This window comes from Sorex fumeus, unplaced genomic scaffold (genome assembly GCF_029834395.1).
Source record: "Sorex fumeus unplaced genomic scaffold, SorFum_2.1 ptg000018l, whole genome shotgun sequence".
Classification (NCBI taxonomy): Eukaryota; Metazoa; Chordata; class Mammalia; order Eulipotyphla; family Soricidae; genus Sorex; species Sorex fumeus.
This window is the reverse complement of record NW_026606075.1, coordinates 30284615-30300352: the sequence shown is the minus strand read 5'-3', so window position 1 is coordinate 30300352 and position 15738 is coordinate 30284615. Positions and strand designations below refer to the sequence as shown.

Below are 15738 nucleotides of genomic sequence, written 5' to 3'. Positions count from 1 at the left end.
GGGGAAATACAGGTGTGTACACAGCAGCATCGGGAGTTGTGAATCCCGGCAAACACGTGTGCCTGCTCCACAGCAGCCCCTGGCCAGCTCTACAGCCGGATTGTTCTCAGGCTGTACAGTCAAAGGAATCTGGTCCCTGGCCCGGTGCGCCACCTCATGTGCCACCTACGGTTCCGTGCGCAAGCGTCACAGCCCGGGCGTGTGCCTGACCCCTGCTCGTCCGAGCAGTAGCAGACAGGACGAGAAGGAGGGGGTGGGGGAGAACTGCATGGGAAACGAACTCCATCCAGGTCCACTGACCAGAGTCCTATGGAGCTGTTGGGTATATTGAAAATGCACACTTCTGTGTTTTTCTTTGTAGAATGCACGTGATCATCTGCTTTCCTGGATGTATCCATTTGCTCCTCGGCACATAAAATGTGCTCCTGGGTGCAGCATCCGTAAGAGAAGTGACAAGCCAGAGCAATAGCACGGCCAGCAGAGTGCTTGCTTTGCCCGCTGCCGCCCCGGCTTCTGTCGTTGGCATCCCGTGTGGTCCCCCAGCACTGCCAGGAGTGATCCCCGAGTGCAGAGCCAGGAGTAAGCCCGGAGCACCAACTGGTGTGCACCCCTCACCCCGCAAAACAGATCAGTAAGTTACTTAGAGAAAGCATAGATGACCACAGGGACGGCGTTTCTTTTCTTGGCCGCAGACGTGAACCTCACCGATGCCGGCCAGTGACAGACGGCGGAGGGGCCAGGACCGGCACTACGACGAGGTCCCGCAGGGCGACGGCTCGGTGGGAAGCCTCGCGGCGCTCCGCGACGGGGAGCTGGCACTCAGCGCCGACCCGCTGCCGCCGCCCCCCGCTGCCCGTCCGGCCGCCCTGCGGGCCGCGCTCCGAGGCCAGCGACGCCGAGGAGCCGGCCGTGGCCCCGGACCTCCGGCCCGTGCGGCGCTTCGTGCCCGAGTCCTGGAAGCGCTTTTTCCGAGGGAGGCGGAGGAGGGACCCGGACTGGGACAGGCCCGCGTCGGACATCCGATACATCTCCGACGGGGTGGAGTGCTCCCCGCCCGCCTCGCCGGGCTGGCCGGGGCCGCAGCGCCCCAACGGCGGCGGCAGCTGGGGCCCGGAGCCCGGCCGGGGGCCCGGGGGCGGCGTGGACCCCCGGGCAGGGGTGGACGCCCCGTGTCCCGCCGACCCCGGCAGCGCCCTCGGCCGGCCGGCGCTCGCGGCCCGCGCCTACCGCGAGGAGGTGGAGGCCTACCACCTGCGGTACGCCTACATGAAGTCCTGGGCCGGCCTGCTGAGGATCCTGGGGGGCGCCGAGCTGCTCCTGGGCGCCGCCGTCTTCGCCTGCGTCACCGCCTACGTCCACAAGGACAGCGAGTGGTACAACCAGTTCGGCTACGCGCAGCCCTACGGCGTGGCCGGCGTGGGCGGCCTGGGCAGCGCCTACAGCGGCTACTACTACAGCGGCCCCAAGACCCCCTTCGTGCTCGTGGTGGCCGGGCTGGCCTGGATCGCCACCGTCATCGTCCTGGTGCTCGGCATGTCCCTGTACTACCGGACCATCCTGCTGGACTCCAGCTGGTGGCCGCTCACCGAGTTCGGGATCAACGTGTCCTTGTTCGTGCTGTACATGGCAGCGGCCATCGTCTACGTGGACGATACCAACCGGGGCGGGCTCTGCTCCTACCCCGCGTTCAACACGGTGATGAACATCCTCTTCTGCCGGGTGGAGAGCGGGCAGGTCGCGGCCATCGTCTTCCTGTTTGTCACCATGATTGTCTATCTCATCAGCGCCCTGGTGTGCCTCAAGCTCTGGCGGCACGAGGCGGCGCGGCGACACAGGGAGTACCTGGAGCAGCAGGAGGTAAGGAAGGAGGCTCTGCTTCTGCCCTGCCTTGCTCGCTCCTCTGTCGGAGTAAGTTGGTTCCTTTCCCTGTTCACACGTTTCAGAGCGCTCGTCTGCGAGCTTTTGTTTGGGGGCCACACCCAGTGCAGTGCTGTAGGTATGGGGGCGCTTGCTACTTGGGGTCTGTGCTCTGGGATTGTTTCTGGAAATGTTTTATTATTTTGTGATGAATGCTCTCTTTCTCTCTCTCCATATATATATATATACACTATATATATACACACACATATATGTATACATATGTATGCATGCATATATGTGAAATTAATTTTTCTACCCTACGCCTCGCTTCGCAGTACTTCCTTCTCCTCGGGTGACTTCAGTTGTGTTATCCAGATCCACTTGTTTGTCTTTCTTAGTTCGACTTGCCTCTTCATCAATGTTGCATCCTTGTGTGGCACACAGAAGTGAAAGAAAACCGACTGTGTTGCCACGGTTCCACTCTCTGCCTCATCATCTGTTCCTCTCACCAGAACTCAGCCTGGATTCCAGTCATTTCTGCAAATTTATCTCAACACTTTAAGCATATTTCTAAAATATGGACATCTGAATATACAAATAACATGAACTTTTTTTTTAAATCCTTTTGAGTCACCCTCGGTGATGATCAGGGGTTACTCCTGGTTCTGCACTCAGGAATCACTCCCAGCAGTGCTCGGGGGACCACATGGGATGCCAGGGATTGAACCTAGGTCAGCCGTGTGTAAGGCAAATGACCAGCCCTCTGGACTGTCGCTCTGGCCCCCATACTTGAACTTTTAATTAGCATGAATCCCAGGTAGTAAACCACATGCATTTCCTTTTCTTTTCTTTTTTTTTTTTTAAACCTCCCAGCAATGCCTGGGATTGATCCTAGGGACTCATATGCACAGCAAATGCTCTACCACTAAGCTACATCCCTTCCCTCTCAGAATTTTACTTTTTTTTTCTTTTTGGGTCATACCCGGTGATGCACAGGGGTTATTCCTGGCTTTGCACTCAGGAATTACTCCTAGCATGCTCAGGGGACTCAGGTCAGCTGTGTACAAGACAAACACCCACTGTACTATCGCTCCAGCCCCAGAATTTTACTTCTTTCTTTATGGCTTTGGGACCACGCCAATGGTGCTCTGGGCTTACTACCTGGCTCTATGCTCAGGGATGTGTATTGGCGAGCTTTGGGGACCCTGTCGGGTACCAGGAATTAAACCCAGGTCAGCTTTGTGAAATGCAGGTACCCTACCTGCTGTTCTGTCATGCTGGCCCAATTTTATTTATGTTTAATAGCAAAGTTCTTAATGTCAAATTTCAAAATTCTAGTGACTATGATTATCTATTTAGAGTAAGTTAACTTCTTTTCCTGTTCACAGAAGTTCTCATAATGATTGACTACGCTTGAATCACTTCTAATGTTGGAGGTTGGACCTGTTTGTGTATTTGCAGCCTTTCATATGTTAGAAGATTAATGGCCAGCCTATGGCTTTTCTTTTTCTGTTAAGTAATACACATTAGTTTATTTCTAGTGGCCGTTCCAAGTCATTTAATTATTCAGGATAATGAGAGGTACTAACTGCTAGCAAAATCTCCAGGTAATCCAAACCTAGCAGTCTCCCTCACCACTTGTTTCCACTCTCTGCTCTCAGCCTCGTTGACAGGAAATGGTCCCAGGCACCCCATTCCTCTTCCACCTCCTCTAGTTCTCTACCACCCAGGAAACGAGAACAAAGAAGATGAGAAACATCTAGCAAATAGAAAATTGGCCTCTGTGAATTGAGATTGGGTTTTAAATGCAAAAGCATGGAAATGTTTGCAGATAGCTTCACACACTTATGAAAGATTTTAATTCTAACTCTTTTCATTCCAGATAAGTGAGCCATCATTTCCATCGAAAAGGAGAGTGGTAAGAACAAAGTTCAATTTGTATTTTATTTTCAGATTTGCAACTTTTCTCTCATCTGTTTATGTACAGTACAGGATAGATCATATATCTGCAGAACACTGAGTTCATAATAGAACTTTCTATTTATGAAATAGTTTATGAAATAGGTAGATAGTTTGGACACACAGAACCCTAATTCATACATTAGTGTTATCATTAATTTCTTCATTGAACAAATGTGCCAGTGAGCGGCTGAAGCAATAATACAGTGGGTAGGACATTTGCCTTGCATGCAGTCTACCTGGGTTCAATCCCTGGCATTCCATATAGTGCCCTGAGCCCCACCAGGAGTGATTCCTGAGTGTGGAGCCGGGAGTAAGCACTGAACACTGGTTGTGGCCCCCATAAAAAACAAAAATAAATTTTAAAAAGTTTTTAATGTGCCATTGAAACTCCGGGTGGGTAGTATTGCATTGGTTTGCAAATCTAGTTAGACTAAAACAAACCCTCTTGACTTTCTGCCGGTGCAACCCCTTGAACACAACTCCTATGCTGGCCAGGCTCTGTGGTGCCCTGAGTCAGGGCTTGTTAATTATCAGGAAGCTAAATGAGGAGACCATGCATTGAAATTCAGCGTCATGGCTCAGAAAAGGTTTAGTGTGAGCCCAGGACATAGCTCAGTGCTTGCCTTCATGTGTAAGACCCTGGGTTTGATCCCTGGCACTGTAATAATCAGAAACATATTTATATTTAATGCTCCATACTGTGATTCAGTTTCAAGATTAAGCATCATTCACTGGCTCGAAGAAGTGGCAGCCTAACCATGGAATAACAAAGCAGAGGGGCTGGAGCGATAGTGCAGCAGGTGGGGCGTTTGCCTTGCACGCGGCCGACCCGGGTTCAAGTCCCAGCATCCCATATGGTCCCCTGAAGTGATTCCTGAGTACGGAGCCAGGAGTGGCCCCTGTGCATTGCTAGGTGTGACCCAAAAAGCAAATAAATAAATAAATACTTGACTAATATTGAAAAAAAAAAAAGCAGAAAAGATATGCTCCAACCTCTGTCCTGCCTAAAATGCCCTGGGCAGTGGAGACCTGGGGAGGGAGGAGGCGAGGGTCATTCCCTGCCTTCTGGAACAAAGTAGGAGAGTTGTAAATACACCAGTGGTAAAGATTGTTAGGCCAGTTAGTTGCTCTGAAATACTCAGCACTTGTATTTCTTCTTGGCTCCCATTTCCTTGCACAGTCAAATTATTTAGGATGGAGCTGGAGAGATAGCTCCATGGATTATTGTGTATGAACTTACTATTTTTTTTTTTTTTTTTTTTTTTGGTTTTTGGGTCACACCCAACAATGCTCAGGGGTTACTTCTGGCTTTGCACGCAGGAATCACTCCTGGCGGTGCTCGGGGGACCATATGGGATGCTGGGAATCGAACCTGGGTCCGCCGCATGCAAGGCAAACCCCCTACCCATATAGTAGAGTAGGGAAACAGGGTTTACCCGCAGTGCTATTGCTCCAGCCCCATATTGTGCACGAACTTTGCACGCAGGAGGTCAGGTTCACACCCCCCACCATCACAACGCTGGGAATGGCCCCTGAGTACTGCTGGGTCCAGCCCAAAAGTTTAAAAAAAAATTTATTTGGGATGATTGCTTTATAAACTTCGTAGAAATCAAAGTTAATCGATTTCTACTAATAATCAAAGCCTCAGGCCTTTCCATCAGGTATACAGACACTAGCCCCACTCCTGGCTGCTTGGGGTGCACTGGCTCAGCCTGCCTTCTGCTTGGCCATGACAGTCCCCCTTCCACCTCGCCACTCAGGCGAGCGTCTCCTTCCCCTCACCTTCACAGAGGGCTGGTTCACAGCCCGAGTGCGAGTGCGTGCCAGCCAGGGAGTTAGGAGCAAGAGCCGCTTGTTTTGAGAATGAGCTCATGTTCAGCCAGAGTTCAAAGGCAGCCACGGAAGTAGGGAAATCAGGAAACAGGGTTTATCTAAGTTTCCTGGCAAAGCCAAGAGCCAGGCTCGCAGTGGCTTTCATCTTTTGTTCTCCATCAAGTAGGGTCCCTCCCAGGCCACACTCTGTTCAGTTCAGAGAGTCCTGGAAGGCGCATGGGGGAGGGGTGGGGGGTGGGGAGCCTGGAGGGACAGGGCAGGACGACTTCTGAGCCCCCTGCCCACCACATGCTTCCTTCCAGCTCTTGCGGTTCTGGGCTGCAGTTCCTGTGCAACCACGTACGTACTCAGTGCCCGGGTTTCCCTGTGTCTGATGCATCCTCACAGCCATGACCCCCGGGAGGTGTCTCTGCACCCGAGCTCTTCATGTACAAAATAGAAATCTCTTTTCTGGGATCCACTGACCTCACCCACGTGAGCACTGCCTCAGTGGACCCCCCAGAGCTCTTTCCCGAGCCCCAAACCTGTTGTGTCCGTCTTTGCCCACCTGGCCCACCGCTCCTCCATCCCTTCAGCCTGCTCCTGGAGCTGAAGGTCTGCCCCCCGGTACTTCCTGTTCCGTTTCGGGGCCATACCCTGCACTGCTCAGAGACTGCTCAGATCTGGTGGGGCCTTGTGGTGCTGGGCATCAAACCTGGCACCCCCCCCCCCCCCGGGCTGAGCCGCACCCCCAGCCACTTCCTCGTCATCCCCCTTCTTTCGTTGTTTCTGTTTCCGATCTTGTGCCAGTGTCAGCCGTGCTCGGTTCAGTGCCGAAATGGAACTTGCAGCACTGCTGCTCTCGGCCCAGTCACCTCTCTCCCTCCCTGGCCTTGTTTTTCTCTCCTTTGTGTAGTGGGGTGGGGGTTATGGAGGGAGGACCCAAAGAACTTGTTGACTCCCGGCTCTGTGGGGTTGGGGGGTCATTTCTGGAGTGCTAGGGGGCGGGGGGCGTCCACACAGCACTGAGGATTGAACCTGGGCCTCCCACATGCAAAACATGTGTTCATTCGATGGAGCCATCTCTCTAGGCTTTTTCTTTCTTTTAAAGTTTTTTAAAAATATTTATTTATTTTGGTGCTACACTAGGTGGTTCTCAGGACTTACTCCTGACTCTGCACTAAGGAGTCACTCCTGGCGGATTCAGGGGACCCTGTGGGGTGCCAGAGATCAATCTGGGTTGGCCACCATATAAGGCAAATGCCCTACCCACTGTGCTAACGCTCTGGTCTTTTTTGTTCCTTTTTTTTTCCGTGTGGGGAGTCAAACCCAGCGATGCTTGGGGGTTAGTCCTGGCTATGCAGTCAGGAATCACTGCTGGCTATGCCCAGGGTACCATATGGGATGCTGGGGTTTGAACCTCGGTCAGCCACATGCAAGGCCAATCCCCTCCCCACTGTACTATGGCTCCAGCCGCTCTTTCGTTATTTTTTTTGGGGGGGGGGGAGGTCATACCCAGCGATGCACAGGGGTTTCTCCTGGCTCATGCACTCAAGAATTACTCCTCTAGTGCTCAGGGGAACATATGGGATGCTGGGAATCAAACCTGGGTGAGCCACATGCAAGGCAAACACCCTACCCGCTGTGCTATCAGTCCAGCCCTCTTTCTTTTATTTAATGGCAAGCAAATGAGGGCATTTTTATTGATGGGGCCAGCAGAGATGACCCCCCGCTTGAGTACAGAAGTGGGGCTAGGGCCAGCATGCCTTCCGCTTCTCTCCCTTCCCGTCTTTCTTCCGCTCCTCTCTGCCTTGGCTGTGATTTCCGTGGGCAGGGGTCACACACAACCAGTTATGCTCACACTCATGCTAGCAGTCACACTCACCCAGCGTCATATACTTCGCTTGGGGTGCTCATGTATGCTTGCTGGGGTTGCCCTCCTGGCCACAGTGCTTGTTTATCTTTATTTGGGGGTGCTCCCTGGGCAGTGCACACCTTAAGTTGAGAGAGATGTCAGAGAGTCCCAGCCTACAGAGCCTTTGGGATGTGCTCTGAGAACGTCAGTCAGTGGAGCTTCAACTCATGGCCTCTGGCTTTCGAGGCAGTTTCTTTTGCTAATGCGCCATCCCCCGGCCTCTTTCTCATCTTTTGGAAAAACATTTTTTCGAAATTAAAAATGCCTCTAGAGTGACAGGACAGCAGCTAAGGCACTGCACACAGCCAACCCGGGTTTAATCCCCCGCATCCCATATGGTACCCACCCCCCAACTTCTCCAGGAGTGAACCCAGAGCCCAGAGCCAGGAGTAAGAACTGAGCATAACTTGGTGTGGCCCAGAAATCAAAAAAGCCTTAGGAACTCTTGATTTTGGGGAAGAGGGTGATTAAAGCACCACCAGCCACTTCCAGTATTCCTGCAGCCCTGTTCAGGGAACCACACTTTGAAGAGCACTTAAGCAAGTTGCAGATATTCACAGCCTTTCCTGTGGAGTTGCTTCCTTCCCTTTTAGTGGCATGAAAACAATGCAGCTCATTTCCCTTTCTGACATGCTCAGGGGCTGCTGGTCATTGATTCATCTTAAAAGTTCAGGTGCCATTTTCAAAAAATTTTTCTCTTTCGATTTCTGTGGGCTGGAGCGATAGCACAATGGGGAGGGCATTTGCCTTGCACGCAGCCAACATGGCCGACCCGAGTTCGATTCCTCCGCCCCTCTCGGAGAGCCCGGCAAGCTACCGAGAGTGTCTCGCCCACACGGCAGAGCCTGGCAAGCTCCCCGTGACGTATTCGATATGCCAGACACAGTAACAACAAAGTCTCCAATGGAGACGTTACTGGGCCCGCTCGAGCAAATCGATTTCTGTAGCTTTGTTTTCCCTTCCGGAATTTATTTTGAACCTTTACCTCTTTTTCCAGTTATGTGAACCTGTAAATAACATACGCAAGACCCCACATCTGGGACCAGATCGATAGTACGGGAAGAAAGGCACTGGGCTTGCAAGTTGCTGCTGCAGCAACCGTGACTCTGACTTGAGTCCCCAGCATCAGACATGGTCCCCTGAGCATCACCAGGGTCACTTCTGAGCACAGAGCCAGAAGTAGTACCTGAGCACCATAGGTGGGGCCCCAATGTCTCCACTCCCCAAATAACTGTCATCCACATCTGACATATACACACCTGAGTTTATGGGACTTTGTTCAGGGGGGTCACAGCTGGTGGCTTTGCAGTTATTCTTGACTGTGCTCAGGGGTCACTGCCGGAGGTTCTCAGGGGACCATGCAGTGTGTGGTGTTGGTTGCGGCTGGCAGCTTGGAAGACAAACACCTTTTTTTTTTCTTATTTTGCTTTTTGGGTCACACCCGGCGATGCACAGGGATACTCCTGGCTCTGTGCTCAAGAATTACTCCTGGTAGTGCTCAGGGGACCATATGGGATGCTGGGGATCTAACCCGGATCGGCCTCATGCAAGGCAGATGTGCAAGACAAGCACCTTAACCCCTCTACTCTCTCTCTGGCCCCAAGACTGAGGCGTAGGTCATGGCATTTCTCAGGGAGGTGCCCTTCAGCTTGGACAGAAGCATCCAGTTAGCTTTGTGGCTGTAGAAGTTCATTGTAAAGTGCAGGGGTTGTAGGTCCCTACCTGGCAGCGCTCGGGGCTAGTCCAGCTCTGTGCTTGGCGGTCACTCCCAGGGGAGCCCTGTGTGGTGCCAGGGACTAAACCCGGGTGAATGCTGGAAGGCAAGCGGTGCCGTAACCCTTGCACTCTCTCCAACCCAGGCGTGTGAGGTTCATTGCTGTTTCCACTCTTCTTCCTCTGGCCTGTCCCTCTCCCCGCCTTGTCTTTTCAGAGTAAGAGTGGTGGAGGTTTATTTTATTTTTCAGAAATCTGCCTCTGTTTAGAAATGAATCCTCTTTTTCCCCCTTTACTGCAGTGTGAAACAGCAGCCGGCGGTGACAGACAGAGGGACCACGAGGTGAATTTCCAAGAGCTGAGAGGCCCCCAAATGAAGCCCGACGTCCTGAGCGGACACATCCCACCGGGCCACATCCCAAAGCCCGTGGTGCTGCCCGATTACGTGGCGTGAGTAGCTCCGCCCTCCTGGTGGGCGCCGACCTGCCGCCTGTGCCTTTCATTTCTATCTGTCCCCACATTAACACTGCAGACGATCATCTCTGTGTGGCTCTAGGGTTGCAGGGGTTGGGTGCATCCTTGCACGGGATGGACCCTGCTTCCATCTCTGGCACCATGGGACCCTTGCAGTGAACCCAGAATCCCTGATAGGAAACTTCTGGCTTCTGGAGAATCACTCAGGAGCCCTCACCCCACAAAAATCTGATTTCTGTGTAATCTGCTGTGTGTCATCTCAGAGGCTGTGTTTGTTGAATTGAGGGTACAGTATGACCCAGGAGGAATAAAGCAAACCCGATTTCCCCTTGGGTTTGTTTAAACTCCAGTTTATTTTTTTCTTTCTCAGAAAATACCCGGTCATTCAGACGGATGATGAACGGGAGCGCTATAAAGCCGTGTTCCAAGACCAGTTCTCAGAGTACAAAGAGCTCTCCGCAGAGGTGCAGGCCATCCTGCGGAAGCTGGACGAGCTGGATGCAGTGATGAGCAGACTGCCCCACCGCTCAGAACACCACCAGGTCAGTCCTGCGGCCTCAGGACAAACAGGGAAGGGAACTCTGGCCTCCTTGAAGTATCAGGATGCCCATCTCATCTGCTTTCCGTGACCACCAGAGACCTTCAAGAAGGCCAAGGTGACTTACCAATATGATAGTTCAGGGCCCAGAGAGTACAGTGGGTGAGGTGCTTGTCTTGCACGCGGCCAGCCCTGGCTTGATCCCCGGTACTGTATGTGATCTCTGAACACAGAGCTGAGAGTATCTCCCAAAATACGGATATAGGTACCAACACAGGTAGTTGACAGTTGAGATTATTTCTCTTCACTTTGGCAAGAAATCAAAACACCAAACTGATGTTAAAGTACTTACAGTCTTGGGGCTGGAGCGATAGCACAGCAGATAGGGCATTTGCCTTGCACGTAGCTGAGCCGGGTTCAATTCCCAGCATCCCATATAGTCCCCTGAGCACCACCAGGAGTAATTCCTGAGTGCATGAGCCAGGAGTAACCCCTGTGCATCGCCAGGTGTGACCCAAAAAGGAAAAAAAAGTACTTACAGTCTTGGTATGTGAAAGACACTAAAGAATTAAAATATTAAAATATACTTGAAACCGAGAGATAGTACACCAGGTAGGGTGCTTGTCTTGCATGCAGCCAACGCTGGTTCAATTCCAGGCATACTGTGTCATTCCCCCAAGATGGCCAGGATTAATTCCTGAGTACAGAACCAGGAGTAATGCCTGTGCACTGCTGGGTGTGGCCAAAAAATTTAAAAAGAAAAGAAAGAAAGAAAAAGAGAAGGGAGGGAGGGAGGGAGGGAGAGAGAATTAAAATATATTAAGAAGCATACAACATGTAGGGTGCTTGCTTTGCTTTGCATGCAGTTGACCTGGGTTCGATCTCCAGTACCCTATATAGTCCACTGAGCCCCACCATAAGTGATCCCTGAACATAGATCCAGGAGTAAGCCCTGAGCACCACTGGTGTGGCCCAGAATAAAAATAAACAAGTTTTTAAATTAAAATTTATTGAGAAATAATTTAGGTAAGTAGGGAGAAATGCTATCAGGGGAAGGTTTTTGTTTTGTGTTTGGGTCGCAGCCAGCGATGCTCAGGGATTACTCCTGGCTCTGCACTCAGGAATCACTCCTGGCTCTGCTGGAGACCATATGGGATTGGCCACACATGAGGCAAATGCCCTACTGCTGTACAATTGTTCTGGGCCCAGGGATGTTTTTAGAACTATACATCATTACATTTCTTTATTAGACCCACTGTTTCTAACAGGGCTAGAGCAATAGCACAGGGGTAGGGCTTTTGCCTTGCACACGGATTTGATTCCTCCGCCCCTCTCGGAGAGCCCAGCAAGCTACCTAGAGTATCTCGCCCACACGGCAGAGCCTGGCAATCTCCCCGTGACGTATTCGATATGCCAAACACAGTAACAACAAGTCTCACAATGGAGACGTTACTGGGCCCACTCAAATCAATGAACAATGGGAGGACAGTGACAGTGACAGTTTCTAACAATCCAAAAACATAGATTAATTAATTGTTTAAGTAAGTAATTAATTAATTGAATAAGTGAGAGCCTTGTCTGACTTACAGTCTTGGTATGTGAAAGACACTAAAGAATTAAAATATTAAAATATACTTGAAACCGAGAGATAGTACAGTATCTCCTGTGCGTAGACTTTCAACAAACTTGTTAAAACAGGTAAAAGAAATTGGTGGACTGTAACAGATTTTTATATTAACTTTAAAAGAATAAAGGAGGGCTAGAGCGATAGTACAGCGGGTAGGGTGTTTGCCTTGCATGTGGCCAACCTGGGTTCGATTCCCAGAATCCTATGTAGTCCCCTAAGCACCGCCAGGAGTAATTTCCTGAGTGCAAAGCCAGGAGTAACCCCTGTGCATCGCCAGTGTGACCCAAAAAAAAGCAAAATAAATAAATAAATAAATAAAAGTAGAGGGCAGAAAGATAGTAGAGCATGTAGGGTGCTTGCCTTGCACTTGGCTAACCCTCATTCGAACCTTGGCACCATGTATGGTCTCCTGAGCTCTGCCAGGAGTAAGCCCTGAGCATCACAGGGTGTGACCAAAAATAAGTAAATTAATGAATGAATTCAGAAGGAATCATGTGTACGCTATTTGCAGAAGTCTTGACAGACATATTTTCAGATGTCTTAGGTAAATCCTAACACCTAAGAAAGAATTGCAAGAGAACTTCCGGGGGCTGAGGATGTGTTTCTGTGGTAGAGCACTTGCCGCGTGCTCGTGAGGCCTAGAGTTCCATCCCTAGCAGCAAAAAAAAAAGGCCTTCTCAAAGAAGATGAATATAAATCCCAATGACAACTAATGTTCTTGTTATGATGTGCCAGGTACGTGTTAAGGATTATTTTAAGTAAGTGAAACCGCTCACAACCCCGTGAAGTCGTAATGGTTATTAATTCCTTTTTTCCTGACGCGGAAACTGAGTCTGGGTACAAAGCAGGTCTCTGGCAAGCAGGAGCCAGACCCTGGGGTTGGATTCAGGCCTCCGGAAAGCAAGGGCTGTCTCCCGTGTCACGTCTGAGTCCCCGTGCCAGGCGGTTCTGCAGTGCTTGTCAAGTGCATTGCATTTATGTGCATGAACATTTTCATAATAACCTTAGGCACAAATGTTATCAGAGTTAACTCTGAGATATGGTTTGAGTAAATGCAAATGTTTTTGTTCAAGTGTCAATATATTATTTTTAGGAACATGAAAGAATTTCAAGAATCCACGAAGAGTTTAAGAGAAAAAAGAATGTGAGTAAACTATTTCCTTCTTCACTTACAGGTACAATGGTGATAGCTGGCAGTCTTTAGATTTGCTTACCTGATAGATAAATTCTTTGTTTCAAGAGTCTGTAAGTGCTGGGGGCCATGGGTGGCTGCTGCATGCTTCTCTTCTTATCTCTGTCCTGAATAATTCAGCCACTGGCCGGTTTAGCTGCCTAGGGAAATGAGTCTCTGTCAGAACTCTCCGGGGGCATGTCCTGCCAGAGGACTGCTTCTAACTTCTAAACATTCACAACTAAAGCTTGGGAAAGCTTCCATCCATCTTTCTGTCCTTTACTATTTAAAAATACATTTTATGGTACTGATGACATTTAATATGATGAGACACTAAAAGGTGGGCTTCCCACTCGATTTTACTATGAAGACTGGAGCGATAGAACAACCGGGACGGTACTTACCTTGCTCTTGCCTTGCACGAGGCTAACCCTGATTTGATCCAAGGCACTGCATATGGTCCTCGGAAGTCCTGCCAGGAGTAAACCCTGAGTACAGGTGTGGATGTGGCCCGAAAAAATGCAACAAAAGAAAAGGAAAAGAAATTCCAATAAAAGAAGATTTGGCTGAGCAGTCAAGCACGGGCTTTGTATGGATGAGACCTGGTTCCATACTCCTGTACCACGGGTGAAAAAAAAAAGTGCATAACTCAAGTATCTCTCCTGGTAGACAGCTTAGAAATTGGCTACAGGAGAGTCTGCTGTGAAAGTCATTCTCCGGGTAATACCTGTGAAGAATTCAGGAGCTGAAATAATGTTGATTTTTTTCTTTTCCAGGATCCTACATTTCTTGAAAAAAAAGAACGCTGTGATTATCTGAAGAATAAACTGTCTCATATAAAACAAAGAATCCAAGAATATGATAAAGTAATGAATTGGGATATACAAGGTTACCGTTAAGCCTTATTTGAAACAACTTTTTTATATCAAAACTTAATATTTATTTACTGACTTTTTTTTTTAATTCAAATCTCTGATAGAGAAGCCAGGGCTTCCTGATGGACCTCTGCGTTGGTTTAGCCAGTAGCAATGGTCAAACAATATAATTTCATGCAAACATTTCACAACAGGGCCAGAGAGATGGCGCAAAGGGCTGAGCACATGCTTTGCATGCATGGGGTCTGGGATCATCTCTAGCACCGTGTGGTCCCTGAGCACTGCCAGAGCAACCCCTCAGCACAGAGCCAAGAGTAATCCCGGAGTGCCACCCGGTGTGATCCCAAAATAAAGAACCCATTTCTCCATAAATTCGGGTGTATTAAGGGCCCTAACTAAGACTGACATTATGTATTCGTTTATATATAACTTCTTAATCATAGTTCTTGTTAAACTAAGGGGCTTGGGTGTGACTCGGTAGTTGAACACATGCCCAGTATGTTGTATGACCCTGAGTTTAGCTGCCCAGCACCACCAGGTGTGGCCCTGGTCTCCTCCAAACATCACCAGGAGTGAGCCCCCACCCCCAGCCCTCCAAAGCAACAACAGAAAAAAAAAAAAAAAACTTCTTTCAGAGTGCCTGAGGTTTTTCTGTAAAGCACTTGCTCTCACCCATGGAGCTACCTCCCTAGCCAAAATGCCTTATTTTTATTCATATGAACAATGAATGCCTTAAAAAAAAAAGAAGAAGAAGAAGTGAAAACTGCAGGAACAAAAAGGTCTTTAACGCCCTTTGTTATTAACTCCTGTTGGGCAGCATCTGCCTCATGCCTTTTCCCCGGTGCGGTGCTGCCTTGTGCTCGCTGCCTGCTGTGCTGGCTTTTAGACAGTTTCAGTTTCCTAAAAAGCAGAGGCTTTCCAAAACTGCAGCAGGGGCCTGAGTGATAGTGCGGTGGGGAGGGCGTCGCCCTGCACACAGCTGATCCAGGTTAGTTTCCTGGCATCCCATGTGGCCCCAAGCCCACCAGGCGTAATTTCTGAGCACAGAGCCAGGGGAGACCCTGAGCATCACTGATTGTGGCCCAGCACCCTCCTCCCCCTGAAGAAAAGGATCAATCACTCGTGAGATCTTGGGGTTTCTTTCCCAGTGAAATCTAATTTCTGTCTATTGGTAATTTTTAGTTTTGTTGTTTTTTTTTTCTTTCTTTTTTTTTTTTTTTTTTTTAATTTGGGGCCACACCAGGCAGTACTCAGGGCTTATTCCTGCCTTTCTGCTCAGGGATCACTTCTGGTGGGACTTGGAGGACAAAGGTGCTAGGGATTGAACCCGGGCCATCCACATCAAAGGCAGATGCCCTGCCTGCTGTACTCTCTCTCCAGTGCCTGCTGATAATATTCTAAATCTGTGGTTCTAAGGCTGCGCTGAGCATCCTGAGTCTGATGACGCCTCTGACACCCCGGTGCCCTATATCACGCAAGAGTTCCGTGTGTGGGGTGGGGCTCAGTGGTAGAGCAGCAGACAGTGCGCGTGACCTGGGCGCTGGGTTCCATCCCTAGCACCTGAGGGATGAGAATAAAAGAACATTAGTCATTTAAATAAATAAATTAATATGAGGGCTGGGGCTCAGGGATAAGGTGCCGGCCCAGCCTTCATGAGATGCTTGGCGCAGAAAATTTACAAAGGAAAGAGAAAAGACGCAGTATTACCATTTGGGGGAAATTCTGGGACTCAGGTGAGTCTTTATGTGATGTGAAGGATATTTAGCTCTGTGGGACTCTTGTTTTTGTACT

General features: G+C 49.7%; 1 protein-coding gene across 1 annotated transcript; it reads left to right on the top strand.

The window, feature by feature from the left end:
* Positions 1-707: 707 nt before the first annotated feature.
* On the top strand, positions 708-15085 carry MARVELD2 (MARVEL domain containing 2). Its single transcript, XM_056112594.1, is given in 7 exon segments — positions 708-842; positions 844-1857; positions 3743-3778; positions 9564-9712; positions 10107-10278; positions 12995-13045; positions 13849-15085. Coding segments are annotated over 7 exon segments (1680 nt in total). The 3' UTR covers positions 13972-15085.
* Positions 15086-15738: the final 653 nt, after the last annotated feature.